The sequence below is a fragment of the Heterocephalus glaber genome, unplaced genomic scaffold, assembly GCF_053883595.1.
Source record: "Heterocephalus glaber isolate CG9 unplaced genomic scaffold, H.glaber_assembly_v1.0 deba00001497, whole genome shotgun sequence".
Taxonomy (NCBI): Eukaryota; Metazoa; Chordata; class Mammalia; order Rodentia; family Bathyergidae; genus Heterocephalus; species Heterocephalus glaber.
The window spans coordinates 67,658,327-67,673,415 of NW_028258320.1; the positions used below are offsets into that span (position 1 = coordinate 67,658,327).

A 15,089-nucleotide genomic window follows, 5' to 3' on the forward strand; every position below is an offset into this window, starting at 1 on the left:
CCCACTCTGAGAAAATTAACAATTCAAATACTGTGTCAAAATTAATTTTTTTTTTAAAAAAAGAACTGGGATTATAGCATGGTGTGAAGATCCTGGGCTTAATCTTCAGGGGGTGGATTTTGAGGCCCAGGGAAGCGCCTGTATTTGGAATCCACCACGGACACAAGGCCTCAACTCTCCTTGCAGGCGCTCTCTGGCTCCTGCTGGCCCTCATGCGCCCTGCCTTTGGGCTGACTCAAGTCAGCACCATTTCACCCTCTGTGGGGCACTAACAGAGCCTGTTCCTGCCATGTCTTCAGTGTCAAACTCACTGCAGACCTCACCACCACCACCCTGCCACACACCCCGGGGAGAAGGGTACGTGGACAGCTCTGAGGCTCTGAGGCCGGACATGCATTGGGCAACTGTCTGGATTTGCACCTGGGGTTTGGCTGAATGGGGCTCAGGGGGAAGAGCCCCCAAATTTACTTGGCCCGAGTTCCTCTGGGAACCTGCCCCCTGGAGCCCCAGTTCTGAGGGGACCCTGAAGGAGAAGGGGAGGGGTGGCTCTGGGGCCCCATGGTGTGCCCCACCCTGGATGAGCTCACAAAGGCTGGTGGGAGCCCCGGAGACGGGAGGAGGCCGGGCAGCGATCCCGGCCCCCAGGTGAGAGCAGGTGAGGTGTGCAGGGACCAGGGGGGAAGTATTCATATCCTACTCTGCCTCCCTCCCCCGGGACACTACGCTGCATGCTCTCCCCCGCCCATCTCCTCCAGGCAGGCCTGGCTCTGGGTCCCACCCTAGGGTCCCACTTCTGGGCAGCATAGCCTGTCCCTGAGAGTTTAGAGTCACCCATTCATGTCCCCTTTCACTCCAGAACCCTCAAGCAAATTACTTAACCTCACTGTGCCTTAGTTTTCTTATCTGTAACTTGGGTATTCACCCCTAGGGAAGCTCTGGGGATTAGAGAAGAGAGCAGCTCCCTAAGCCTTGTCGGCATAGCCAGTCTTCTCTACATGTCTGGCCCTCACCTGGAAAAGGGTATGTCCTGGGGCTGTTGAGGGGGGTTGCTAAATTAGTGCATGGAAGGCTTTGAGAACAGTTCTTGGTCAGCAGGTGGTCAGCGGTGCTGGACACACATTTGCAGCCTGCTCCGCCTGACTCTAGTGCGAACGCCTCCTCTCAGGATCCAGGCACCTGATGCCAGGGGTTGTATCAGCCTAGACTTGGTCCCAGTCTTACTGTTCCTGGCTTGGTGGGGCTGAACTCCTTTAGCAACTCCCATCACTCCTGATCGGACTGTGGCCCATCCTTCTACCCAGAGGCCTCATCTCCGAGAGCACTGCTTCAAGGAGACAAACTGACTCAGCAGGGCAGGAGATGGCAACATCCACAGGATTCAGAGGCAGGCCTTGGTTTATTTGGGGTGGCGAGACTACTGGCGATCCCTGAGGTAGGAAGAAGTCTTGCTCCAAAGAGAGCATCCACATAAACTGGTATGGGCCCCCTATACCCTCTGCTATTCCCTTTGGATGCCATGGCAACTTTTTGGGACTTTCTGATCCCTTCAACCATAACGTATTCTGATTCTTTGTCATGAAGCTCTCTTGTATATTCCAGCATGCTTAGTAGCATCCTACTCATTAGATTCCAGTACAACTCATGCCTGAACTTACAAGAATCAAAAATATCTCCAGATGTTGCCAAATGTTCTGAGGGCAAAGGAGGGGGTGGCAAAAGTTATCATTGCATAAACAAAGAGGTGTATGGATGTGGGTACCTCATCTCTCTCCTCCCCAAAGGTTTATGAGCCCTACATGGGCCTTCTGTGTCTTGCTTATCTTTATAGTCCCAATTTCTGTCACATTGATTGCTATAGTATGCATATAGTTCATGATTGTTGGATGGATGGATGGAGGGAGGGAGGGAGGGAGGGAGGAACCTGCCAGGGAAGGGAGACATTCATGGACAGTGATCTGTATGTATGTTATCTAAGCTACCAGAAAAGGTGATGATGCCTATGTTCCTTCCACCTGAGGCCATCTCTCTCTGCTGGCTTTGACTGAGATGGTGGTGCTGCCTCAGTCTCAGCCCCTGGCAAGGTCATTCTTCTGCTCCAAGTTCTCTGGGATGCAAGCAGTAAGTTTTTCATAAGGGCATTTCTTTCCCTCCTTCCTTCACTAACAGAGAGCAAAATCATGGAGCCTTCCAAGGTCTTCATGAGGCAGCCGCCGAACACACCAGGATACAGTGATAAGTGGCAGCATGGAGAATACAGTCTTGTCTCTGTCCTTGCCTTGGCCCACTGTCCATATCTGTCCAGCCCACTGGGTTAGTGCAGGTGCTCCAGTTTCTAAGGCATACCCTGAAAAAACCAGTGTTCATAGCTGGGCTCTGGTAAGTGGTGAGAAAGAACGTAGACCAGATCTCTGTGACATGCATGCTGGAAGTGCTTCAAACCTGTTGGGTGAATTTTAACAAGGATAACACCGTGGTATGAGGATTGGTATAGTGAATAAAGTTGGGCTCTGTCCTTTGCTGACTGGGCTTTCTCAAGCCCTCCCCCCACCCAGGGATGACCTTATGTTCTTGTTTTTTCCTGTATCCCCCTAAGGGAGGGTGGCCAACTGCCCTTTTATTTTTTTCTGAAACTGTCCCGGCTGTAGCACTTGTCTATGTCCAGGATCCCCCTAGTCCTTGGCAGACTAGGACCATTGGGCCCCCTTCCTAAAGACTCTCTCTCCTCAGGCTTCTGGGCCACTGAGAACTCACTGCATCACATACATGTGGGTGACAAAACCAGTGGCTCCATGTGCCCTCCATGCTCACCCACAGCCATCCTTGGGGGCAGAGGTGCTTGATAGTATTCCAAGGTCCTAGCCTCGCCCTGGTCCTACTGGCTAGGTAAGGGAACAGGCTCTGGTTCTGACATACTCAGATTCAGGTCGAGCCTCTGCATGGCCACTCTCTACCTCTTCATGGTAAGGGAAACAAATCCTATAAAATGGATGTACTTGTGTTGTAGGGCACAGTAACCAGTCACCGTAAACTAGGTGACTAAAAGCAACAAAAGTGTATTCTCTCCTTGTTCTGTAGGCCTGAAATCAAGGTGTCAGTAGTTCTCTCTGAAGTCTCTAGGGGAGGATCTTTCCGTCACCCCTGCCAGCTTGGGGGGGCCCCAGGTGGCCCCTGGCCATGTCAGCATCACTCCAGCCCTCACGACTCCTCACATGGTCTCCTCCGGTGTCTCTCAGTTTATGTCCCTCAAGTTTCCTCTTTTCATTTATAAGGACACCAGTCTTTGGATTTAGGGCCCATCCTAAATCTAGGATGGTCTCATTTCTAGATCCTTAATCACATCTCCAAAGACCCTTTTTCCAGGGAGGGTCACCTTCACAGGTCTCAGGGGATCTATGTGGGGGATACGGTGCAGCCCGCTGCATGGGATACTGCACAATTGTTGTGATGACTAAAGGAGCCAGTGCACATTACTCTTTTAAATATCTTAGTCCTTAGACTCAAAGGCGCACACACACTCGTGCATGTTCATATAAATACGTAGATCAGCATAGGCCCTGAAGGTAGAGAAGCCACTGTGGCAGGGCCCCTAGGTTTCTGTGGGTTCTCCTGTGATACTAGGGTATCTGTTGATCCCCTATGGGTTGGAGGAGCTGAATGGTATGAGGAAGCTTTGAGCACAGCCAAGGTGAGTCTATGAATTCGAGTCTTCCAGTGATGGCTCATAACAGGGCTCTGAGGTTGGGGGTTGCTGCTTTTAGTCCTTTGACTAGGTTTTCTATCCATAGGGACAAAAGCAAAAATGTTGGGCTGTAATACTGAAAGATATCTGTTTGTTTACTTTGCAGTTTAAAACCAAGTTCTTAGCCAGTATCCCTCAGTTGTTCTTTTTGAAAAACAGTTTTATTGTAACAATATTATAGTTTAAATAAATAGTTGTGTTTTACCCATACTAATTGTAATGATTATATGTTATTTTGTGGGAAATGGTGAAAAATTGTCCTAGGGGTGGGTCTTGAAGATAATGAATTTACCTTTTTGTGTAATATGTCTCTGCTTTTAATAAGCCTGTAATTTCCCCATGGTCCGGCAAGAAAGATCCCAAATTGCATTTGGGAAGTGTCAAGGAAAATAAGCTTTCTCTCTAAAAAGAGGAATAATTTCAATTACTCCTCAGACTATCATTTTGGCCCATTAATGCTTTCCCCATTTGCTGTTCACGCTGACATCAGGAGCTTTGCTATCAAAGAATATGACTGTCATCGCCTTTGTTGAAATAGGCCTTCCCTCCCCAGCTCCAAGGTCATTTTTTTGCGGCCTTGGGAGGGCCCAGCCACAGTGGATACAGCAGCACTGGCTGTATTAATGGCCTCTGGAAAAAAACAGCGGGGCTGGCTGGGGAGGAAGCCGAAGGGCAGGCGGCGAAGGTGGAGATGTGACGCAGGGCCCAAATTCCTTGCCAGCGCGTCTTGCTCAGGGCTGCGGTTGGTTCCACGGGATCTTGCAGGCTTTGTGCCGTTCCTGAGATCCCAGGACACCTCCAGCGAGGACAGAGTGGACCGCTGTCTGCAAAGCTCCCAGGAGAGCACGCAGCTATGCAAAGACCAGCTGGAGGAACTTCGCTGCTCCGTGGCCACTGCTCCGAAGCTGAAACCCAGCTGCTCCGAGGACGCGGTCCTGCGGGAGCTGCATGAATATGCCTGGCGATACCACCCCCTGACTCTGGGTACGAACACCCCAAACCAGCTTCCCCTCGGCGCTGGCTCTAAGCGCGCACCCCAGCAGGTCAGCCGCAGAAAGCGCAGAATCCGCCACTGCTGCAGATCTCCCAGCACTGCGTGCAAACGAAAGGCTCAGTTTCCTCTTGGGTGTAAGGGGAGGGACGCAGGCCTGGCCAGGCAGGAGCGCTGCTCTGAGCGCTCAGCTGGGCCCCCACGCTGCCCTGCCAGCCTTCCGAGCCTGGGTCCACTGATGCCAGTACCCAGTTGCTTTCTGTGTGCTCCCTTAGGTACTAGTTCTGGGGGAGTTTTGTTCCGAACACAAACAGTGACAACAATGATGACTTCATTATAGCAGAGTCACAACAATGATTCGACCCAGGTTACTTTAAAGCCTAAAAGAAAGTAATAGCCTGATTGGCTTTATTGTTATAATTATTTGGGGGACTTTTAAAGAACATATGACAACTTACGTGTTTTGGTTGCTTTAAATTTTTTCAAATAGGGCAAAGATTTAGCCCAGTTTGGGATTTAGCCCAGCTCTGTAACTACTTGCTGTATGACCTAAGGCAACTTGCTGCCCTTCTCTGGGCTCCAGTTTCTTTGTCTAGGGCAAGGGCTACATGCTCCTTAGGGTGCCTTCCGGCTCTGAGGTTCTGGGACTCAGTGGCCTCAGTGGCCTTCCAGCAACTAGAGGAGACAGTGGGGACTGTGGAACTGGCTCAAGGTCACCCAGCCAGCCAGAGTCCCAGTGAGGACCTAAAGGCAGGTTCCTGGTACAGCTGAGTCTGTGTGTTTTCTCCTGATTCCCCGATGCTTCTCTTCTCCCTCCAATATGTAAAGCATCACAGAAGGACGCTGGCAGCTTCTTCGCCGGCCTGAGGGAGAAGCAGGGCCTGTTTAAGAGTGAGGACGTGGACCTCAGACAGACTGGGCTTGAGTCTGGCCCTACCAATCCCTGGTCCTGTGACCCTGGCTGAGTCTCTCTGAGCCTCTGGCAAGTCTGTTTCTTCCTCCATCTATTGGAGGGAACAGTGGTGAGAAAATGAGATGATTTTACATGCCTGGGCCTAGAGCAGCTGTTGGGTGCCAGTGGGCTCTTGGGCTCTGCTCACTCTGCCACTCTCAAAGGCCTTCAGGAAGCATGGTGTCTCTTTACAGAATGCAAGAGCATGAAGAAACCTCCTCAGGAGCCCCCAATCCCTGGCTGGGCGGCCTTTCTGCCCCGAGCCAGGGTCACTGAGCTGGGCTGTGCCACAAGGCACACTGTCATGGCCGAAAACTGCTCTGAAGACTTCCTGGACATCAAGGAGCGGGCCAACAGGGCACGTCAGAAACCTTATGAGGAGTAAGTGCGGCTTGGGTCACAGCCCCAGGCAGCACGTTGAGGGAGAGGAGCGGAGCTCGCTGGGGTTCCCGGGTGCCACCTCCACACTGAGACTGCCCTGGGGTGACTAGTTATACGGAAGGGTCTCACCTGTCACTGCCTTGCTCTGCTCCCCGCCTGTGCTCAGCTCCCCCAGCTCCCTATGGGGGTCTTGCTATAGGATGGGGCGGGAGTGAAAACCAACAGGGCCACCTTGTCCCAGATGCTGAGGGAGGAGGTGGAAGGTAATACCAGGACACTGCATAGGCCGGTTCCTGTGGCCTCAGCCTCCCATCCCATAAGATGGAGACAGTAACTCTAACCTTAGGGCAAATTCTAAGAATTAGCAGTAAGTATACCATACTCCCCCAGCACCTGCATGTATGATGTTGATTCTTATTTTATCATTAAAAGAAATGACCTTCTGACTTTTGGGATTCCTTTAGACTATATGGAGGTGGCTCCACGCAACCTCCTGCTGCTTCTCCCAAAATTTTGCAGCATGAGGGGCCACTGCCCAAATACCCAGACTTCTCTATTTCAGGTAAGGGAAGGGTCTTTGCCTTCCTACTGCTATTCTTTCTTTCCTTCCTTCCTTCCTTCCTTCCTTTTGTTTTTTGTTTTTAGACAGGGTCTTGCTACATAATCTAGGTTGGTCTCAAACTTGCTTCCTGCCTTAGCGTCCCAGTGCTGGAATTACAGGTGTGGTCCACCAGTCCTGGCCTATTGCACTGGGAGGTGAAATTAAAGCAGAACTTAAAAGAAAATCAATTCTCTTAGCTGAAACCAGTCCAGCAGCTCCCCACTCAGGTTCCGCCCCCCCCCGTAACTGCTGACTTCCCCTAGGTACTCTTAAGGTAGACAGTCATTTCCTGTAAATAAAGTTTTGTAACCCTCGAGGAACCAAATGCTCTGTAAACAACTATGTTCTGAAAAAGTTTACGACACCCTGTTCTCATATGATTCATAAGACACTCTCTTCTTACGAGGCTGAATTATTAAACTATGTGCCTTTGTCCTGTTCTGGTAAACTCACTATGTCACTAGAAAGGCCAACCCCCCTTGGACTAAATACATAAAAACTAGAACTTTTCTATGTTCAATCGCTCAGCCTTGGGACACGAGTCTGATGAAGCCAGTGTTCACCTTAAGTAAGTCCTCCCGATTCCCATTTGGTCTCTCTTGTCCCTTAGAATTCTGCACAGAATGTTTGGAGAGACTGCTCTCCTCAGCTGGCACCTGCCTGCTACTCAGGAGGAGGGGTTTCTCTTCCAGGTGGAAGCTGCTCTGCTCTTGGAAGACCCCTGAGTGAGGACCCCAGAGCTCCAGTGACATGCGGCTGTGCTCAGACACCAAATATGTCGAGCAACAGGAAGATTTATCTAGAGCCACTGTCCCCAGCCAAGTATGCAGAGAGCTAGAAGCCTGCAGCCTTCCCAGGAGAAAGGAAAGGAGGTGGTATCAAAGCCTGCTGCTCTTATCTCAGAAGCAGCCTCTTGCCCACACCACAGTGGGCAGCGAGGAGGTTGAGCAGCAAGAACTCTTGACTGCTGTCTGCCTTCTGTTGTCCTGTGGGAATAAACAGGACCCTTCTCGGAGGGCCAGAGGATCTTAGGGTTGTCTTTCCCAGGTGTTGCTGACCTTGAGAAGGGCCAGGGAGAGTCATCTCTTTCTAATCCCTGAGATAAACTTCATAGTTGGGCTGGGCTTATCTCTGAAGCCCCCAGCCCAGCCCCCTACACAGTCTGTCCTTGTCAGCTATCCTGTTCCTGGCATGCTGGCATGACATGTCCTCAACATTGGCATAGGTGCCATGTCCACCCTACCCCTGATTTTTAAGAATCTCATTCTCCAGGAGGCTCCAGCTGTCAGATACCAGCCATATGAGTTTTCCAGGCTGCCCTAATAAAGTACTACATAATGAGTGGCTTTGGACAATAGAAGTTTACTGTCTCACAGGCTAGAAGTCCAAGATCAAGGTTGTTAGCAGGGTCTCATCCATCTGAAATGTGAAGAGGAGATGGTATTCTTTGCTGCTGTCATGGCTTGTGTTTAGATGGCCCCCAAAGCCTCATACTTTTTCTAGGTAGCTGAATCTAGTGTGTGATTGATTCATGCTGGGGCCTAGCCCAGGGGACTGGGACTAAGGGTACGAGTGCGACCCGCCCTAAGTGGTCCGAATAAGATACAAGGGCAGAAAGACGCGGTTAAGGTCCCTTGTTACCTTTGCTACCATGTGCGTGCCATGTTGTTTCTTCTCTTCGAAGCCTATGTGCCATCTCTGCCTTGGAGGCAGATTATGGGCTGATTTCAGCCGATTATGGGCTGAAACATCTACAAACTGATCAAATAAACCCTTCCTCCTTTAACTTTGGATGTCAGATAATTTGTCTCAGCAACAAGAGAAAAGTAACTAACAGCTGCGTAACTGTAATCTCTGCCCCCCCGAGTTACATGCTGTAACTTGGGTGTCCGTGCCTTCTCAGAGGTATCCTCTACGAAGACAGAAGTCATATTGGATTAGGAACCTGCTGTACTCCAATCTCACCTCATCTTAACTAATTCTACCTACAATAATCCTATTTCTAAATCAGTTGCATTCTGAAGGGCCATTTATATATTTGTTAAGTTTATTGGTACATTTTAGGTATACAATATGATAACATTCATCACTGGAATTTGTACCTGTACATAATATGTCTTGGTTCTTATTTTTCCCCCTTCCCCTGCCCTACATTTAACCCCTCCACCCTTACCTATTTACAAAGACTTTGTTTCCATTTTTTCCTTTTCTCATATTTATCCATTTCCCTTCTTTCCTTTCCCCACCTCTCCCACTTCCCCTTCCCCTTTGGACCTTTTCTTCCTATTTCACATTATCTAGTATACATTTTGATTGAAGGCCCTTTTTTGAGGGTTACCTTTCATCCCATGACACTGACCGCTTGCCGCTTGCCCTAACAGGCACTCTTCTGACTCACAGGGCAGCGTTCAGCACTTGGAAGAAATCAGAAGGAGCTCTGCAGCTTGGCATGGGGTGGGTGTGGTCTAAATACGAAGTGTCTCCCAAAGACGGAGACACTGAGGGCTTAATCCCTGTTGTTTAGATCTAAAATGCCCACCCCCGGAAGTCTCCCGTGTTCAGAGGTGGGGCTTTTGGAAGGTGATTGGATCATGAGGGTTCTGTACTTATCAGGGGATTAATCCATTGCTTTTGGGCCCACAGCTGCATATGGTGTAGAAAGTGGGACCTAGTTGTAAGAGGTGTATTTTTGTCCTTGGCTCCTCCCCTGTCTTTCTGCTTCCTAAGTGCTATGGGTTGAACAGCTTTCCAGCATGCCATTTCTGCCTCGAAGCCGGCTGCCATGTGTAGGTTGAACCTTTGAAAACCAGGAGGCAAAATAAACCTTCCCTTCTGTGTGGGTGTCAAGTATTTTTGCCCCAGCCACAGAAAAGTGACAAATACAGTTCTCAATACAGCCGTGTTCAGAGGCGGAGCCTAGAAAAGTGATTGATTGGATCACAAGGGCTTTAACTTCATCAGTGAATTAATCACCTTTATGAGATCATAATTTTGATGACATTGGCGGTGGATGATGGAAACTGGAGGTGGGACTTAGTTTAAGGGAGCCAATCATGAGGACATAACCTAGGTAAACTCTGTCTGGTTCCTGGTCACTGTGTCACTCTTTCTCTCTCCCTCTCTCTCTGTTTCCTGGCTGCCATGAGGTGAGGAGCTTTCACTTCCTTGCCCTTCTGCCATGATGTTTCTTCCTTGCCATTGGCCCTAAAGCAATGGAGATGTCCAGCCATGGACTGAAACCTCTGAAACCATGATCAAAATAAACTTTTCATACTTTAGGTGTTTTTCTTAATATTTTGTCACAACAATGAAAAGCTAAAACAGGGGCCTAAGGGACCATTGGCATCAAATAGTTCAAAAGTGCACAGGGTAAAACTGATGGGAGTTCTTCCAAAGGCAAGAACTTTTGTCTGGGCTCCCTGCCTTCCCAGGGTGCCATGGGTCAGAATCAGGAGGATGGACAACTTTGCTGAGAAAAAGGTTCCATCTTTGTTTTCACAGCTCTGAAAGTGTAGTTTGGTATTTCCTTCATTAATAAACATCAGCAACAGACACAGCAGGACCTGTCACCTCAGCTCCAGAGAAATCAGGGATTTTTTTATATCATATGATATTTGTATAAACAGCTAGAAATAATGTTAATGTTCATCTCTATTTTACAATTATAGTGGTTAGTAGAACTACTATTCTCTAATATATTATTCAATATAGGAAGAAAGAAACGCTTCTGTAGCTATTGCGCACAAATCTGTCCTTTTTAATGTTTGATAACATTTCTTTTGTAATCTTACATATTTTACTGTGCACATTATTCTGAGAAAAGGCTTGTAGGATTCACCAGACAGCCTGAGCTCCCAGAAATGCTTAAGGACCCTCGAACAGAGAAACAACCAAGGATGTATAGAAAGGGCGACTGTCTTTACAAAACAAACAAAGCAACAACATTATCTCAGCGGGATGTGGGATTACAGTATAGATGATCATTTAAAAGATGATGTGATGGAAGAATATTTAGGATACAGTGCATGAAAACAGAAGGTCATATAGTGTACAATAGCAGCAAAGCTATGTGCATACACAGACACACGCAGTGTAATTGCATTTTTTGTTTAATTGAAAGGGAGAGCTAACCTCTAACGCTAACAATGGTCATTTCATTATTGATGCTACTGGTTTTCTTAGTGCTTTTTCTGATTTTTCCACAGCCAGCAGGTATTGCTTTCATAATTAGGAAAAAAGGTTATCTTAAACATCTTTATTTGAATTGACTAAAAGATAAATTAAGCTTTTGGAGATTATATATTTAAAGGGAAAAAAGTCACACCTCAAAAGAAGGTAGTTGGCATTCTCTTCAAGGGACTGGGGCAAAGGTTGGTGATTTTTTTTGTTTTCTTAAAACTGTGGAAGAGTGACCTCATACTCCCAGAAAGAAAACCAGGAGATGGACTTCAAACTGCCACGGGTCACGTGGCCCAGCCAGCTGAATCTCTGAAGTCCCCTCAGAAATGAGTGACATGGAAGGCAGGTCTGCTTGGCCCCCTTCCTCAGACCCACAGTTTGCAGATGGCTGCATGGGGTCAAGGCCCTGGGGTGCTGGGACTGCTCTCATCTTGCTTTTTCCACAGTCATATCATGCATCGGTAATTAAGTCGATGACTAATTCATTTTGCTCTAACTTTTTTTTTTCCCAAAAAGTCCTTTATCTGTGAGATCAAAACCAAACCAGGGCCGAGGATGTAGCTCAGCAGCACAGCACCTGCCTGGCAAGCATGAGGTCCTGAGTTCAATCCCCATCGGTTCCAAAAACAACAACAACAACAAACCAAACCAACAACAACCACACAGGAGCAGGGATAACAAAGGTAATTTAGAAAATTCTTTAACATTGTCTACTTCTTCTACAACTTCCCGATTATGATCACCAAGGTCAATGTGCAAAGCTGTAACTCCTTTTGTTCGAGCAGTTCCATATTGTGGTTCTTTTCCTTAATCTTTATCCTTTCTCTTTCTCCCTAGCCTGTAATTTCTAGACTGTTGTCTGTCAGCCAGGGGAGATATAGAGAGGTGATTTCACTGCTCAGCAAATTATTGTTATTAGCACAAGCTGCATCCGTAATGAGTTCATTCTTGCTTCTAAAAACAATTCCATTACCTGATAAGACAAAATTTCCTGGGCTAACCGGACCTCTTGTCAGGACGATTAAACCTTTAGGGGTCACTTTTTTCTTTCTATGCAAGACAGCCCCTGGAAGCCAGCACCGGGAGAGGACAATGACATTCTCCATCCCCGCTCCATATCCCAGTGGTGACCAGCTGGCCCTAAACAGTATATCAATCATGGCTTTAACCTTATTTAGGCACAGCTGTGAAGTGTGGGAACGGGGCAGGCTTCCATGGTACATATCTCAATTCCACTTTTTTTTTTGCTGGCTGTGTGACTCTGGTTACTTTCCTTAACCTTTGAGCATCAAATTTCTAATTGCAAAATGAAGATAACAAAAGAGGCTACCTAGTAGCATGGTTAAGAAGATTAAAACAATAAGCAGGGGTGGAGCAGGGTGAGTAACTTAGTGGTAGAGCATTTGCCTAGCATTTGGGAGTACTTGGTTGTTTTGATCAGAGAGAGAGAGAGAGAGAGAGAGAGAGAGAGAGAGAGAGACTGAGAGTTAGGGTCACATAGATAATAAGTGGAAGACCCAGGCAGACTGAGGCCTGGTCTGTATGCTTAACCTTTAAAGCACATGGATCTCCTCCTTGGCCGTTTTCACAGTACTATGAGATACTCGTAAATGAGTCACGGTTTCACACAATCAGTTCCAAAAGATAAAATAGATGAGAAGACAAGCAATAGGAATACAGTGTAATAAACTTGAGTGAGGGACCCAGCACCACCGGGTTAGGATTGTTGCAAGCCAGGCTTTTAGGGGTCCTCCTGCCTGTTGGTGCCACCTAACTGCTGAGTGATTTTTTTGCAGGAAATTTAATTGCTCCAAGCTTCAGTTTTCTATTATAAGATGATGCTAACACCTTCCTCCTGAGCTTGTTTTAGAGGATTAAATGAAAAAATGCACACAAAGGGCTTAGCAGGACATTTTGCAAGCATAAAATTTGCAGGCCTCCTGTTTCCTGTTGACCACAGCTAACAGCTCCTGGAAAGAAAGACAACAAAGGCAAAAGCTAAAAGGCTCAGTAAAGGATGAAGACGGGACTTCTTCATCTCCACACTCTGTTCTCAGGCCTTGCAGCCCAGCCTCCTGTCCCACTCCATGAGTTAGAAGAGTTCCAGTCTTGGCTTCTTTCTTCCCAGAAGGCCTTTGGGTTCCTTGAGCAAATTACTTCTCCTGAAAGCATCCCAGGCTTGCCCTGCTGCCAGGTGAAGGGTGAGCACTGCTATTGTTGGCGATGCTGACCCTGAAGGCAGAACCCCCAGCCATCTGCCCTCTCCTGGGCAGCCTCCTCTTTGCAGCTGATGGGGTGGGCAGGGTACTTGAGACCCTCTTGGGGCTCCCCAAAGCAGTTCTCCTTTCCAGAAAACCATGCATGTTTACATTCAAATAGGGTTTGTCTGGATTCTCCAAAGAGTGGGAGGCAGCAAGCGCCTCACCTCTCCTGAACTGCTTCGGGCACCATCTGGAAAGGGCCCCAGCCTGATGTTCTTCAGCTGTCATTTCTGACAGGCACCATCCTGAAAGCCACACAAGGGAACCCTCTCTGGGTCTCTCTAGCTTCAATGGGGCTCTCTGCCTTCCACAATCTCAGACCCTGTCAGGCTCTGGGCTCTGTTAACAGTGGCCTGAAACCACTTCCATTTGCTGAAACTCACTCCCACATTTTGTGAGCATTTAAAGTATTTGTCAGTCTAGCTCACTAATTGCATTTCTGATAATTTTATAATTCCTGTGTACATTTGTTACATCTGCAGCTTTGAGAAGTTGGGGTTGTTTTGCTTTCTTGTTCTTTTCCTCATTTTATCTATTTAAGAGCACTGTGAGGACCTTTTTAGCCAATGTGTCTGAAAACTTCTTCTATTACATTGATTGTCTTGAAAGCAGCATTTTATATGAGTGCTATCTCAGCTTCCTGCTGTGAAGGTCATAAATCACTAAGGCCTTCTTTCTAAGCCAGAGTTGAAAACGTTTTTTATAAAGGGTCAAATAATAAATACTTTACGCTTTGTGGGTCATATGAGCCATTTTAGTAGATGTTAAAGTTTAGATCTAAAATGGCCCTAAAAGTTTCATGTGTTTGGAAGGTGACTGGACTCTGGGGTACAATTCTCATCAGCGGACTCATCCACATTCATGGTAGCTGAATGTACCATGAGGAGGTGGGGCCTGGTTGAAAGTCAGTCACGGGGTATGTGTTCTGGAGGGGAGTACTTTTGCTTCCTGCTCCTTTTTCTCTCTGTTTCCTGGCTGCCATGAGTTGAGCACCCTTTCTTTGCCATGCCCTGTTGCCATGCTGTTTTTATTTTTTTATTTTTTTGGTACCAGGGATCGAACTCGGGACTTTGTGCTGGTGAGGTGGGTGGCAGAACCACTGAGCTAAATCCCTGGCCCTTTGACATGCTGTTTCTACCTTGGAGTCAGTGGACCAGGGACTGAAATCATAAGCCAAAATAAATCTTTAAATTGCAGGCATTGCATATTTTTCGGGAAAGTGACTAATACAGCAGGAAGGCAGCTTGTGACATTATATAAACGACTGATAGCTGCTATGTTCAGATAAAACTTTGTTGATAAACACTGAAATTGTAATTTCATATAATTTTCATGTATCATGAAATATTCATCTTTTGAATCTTTAAGAAGCCATTAAAAAATGTGAGAGTCATTTTTAGCTGGGAGGGACATACAAAGAACAGTTGGCCGTAATTCACCCACCCCTGCCATTAAACCACCACTCAAGCACGATGCTAGCCAGAATCTAGTTGTGATTAATTTTGTTTTCAGTGTGGGTCAGGCGTGCATCCCTTTGAGAAACACCCCCTTGGAGGATTCCAGAAACAGAGTCTCCTGCAGCCAGAGCATTGAGAATACAGCCCAAGCCCATTGCCAAGAGGGAGGGGGCAAAGAAAGATTTGAAGCTTGCATTAGCTGGGAGTAAGCCTGCAATGGCTTCAGAGAAAAGGCAGAAACAAAGGCCTGAGAGAGTCTTTTCATACCCTGCATTAAAGATAAAATCTAATTTAGATGAAAATGGATGCATAGAAATTAAATGTGTGCGTGTGTGGTTTTTGTTGTCAAGCCATATATCCTGTAATGATAGCTTTACTAAATTTATTCCCTTGCCTTGAAAATAAAGATGCTTTTTGAAATTTGATTTTGTTGTTTTAGCTTTGTGAATAGTACAAACTTCATTTCTGTCCTGCCTCAAACAAAAATAGAGCATTAAAGTGTTTAAGATGCAATCAAAGGCTTGCTGT

At 47.2% G+C, this 15,089-nt stretch overlaps 1 protein-coding gene across 6 annotated transcripts; it reads left to right on the plus strand.

Moving 5' to 3' along the window:
• The first annotated feature begins 1,932 nt into the window (after positions 1 to 1,932).
• On the plus strand, positions 1,933 to 14,986 carry Spmip5 (sperm microtubule inner protein 5). 6 transcript variants are annotated; one of them, XM_087185253.1, is made up of 6 exons: positions 1,933 to 2,229; positions 4,505 to 4,723; positions 5,877 to 6,063; positions 6,528 to 6,625; positions 7,357 to 11,526; positions 12,804 to 12,825. In XM_087185253.1, exons 1-5 carry the CDS (start codon positions 2,178 to 2,180, stop codon positions 7,500 to 7,502), a joined length of 702 nt encoding a protein of 233 aa, XP_087041379.1. In that variant the 5' UTR covers positions 1,933 to 2,177; the 3' UTR covers positions 7,503 to 11,526; positions 12,804 to 12,825. The 6 variants fall into 6 exon arrangements, with proteins under 6 accessions (XP_087041379.1, XP_021109019.2, XP_087041378.1 ...); XM_021253360.2 differs by lacking the exons at positions 1,933 to 2,229; positions 12,804 to 12,825 and adding an exon at positions 14,617 to 14,637 and having other exon boundaries at positions 2,321 to 4,723; positions 7,357 to 9,734; positions 11,360 to 11,526; XM_087185252.1 differs by lacking the exons at positions 1,933 to 2,229; positions 6,528 to 6,625; positions 12,804 to 12,825 and adding an exon at positions 14,617 to 14,637 and having other exon boundaries at positions 2,321 to 4,723; positions 7,357 to 9,734; positions 11,360 to 11,526.
• The last annotated feature ends 103 nt before the right edge of the window (positions 14,987 to 15,089 follow it).

What these genes read in the sequence shown, in the direction of transcription:
- Spmip5 (XM_021253359.2), top strand. Translation starts at nt 4,363, where the DNA reads ATGGCCTCTGGAAAAAAACAGCGGGGCTGGCTGGGGAGGAAGCCGAAG. An exon ending in CGTCAGAAACCTTATGAGGA is followed by an intron (nt 6,064 to 11,359) that starts GTAAGTGCGGCT and finishes TTTCCCAAAAAG; the next exon opens with TCCTTTATCTGTGAGATCAA. An exon ending in CAGGAGCAGGGATAACAAAG is followed by an intron (nt 11,527 to 12,803) that starts GTAATTTAGAAA and finishes TGTTGACCACAG; the next exon opens with CTAACAGCTCCTGGAAAGAA.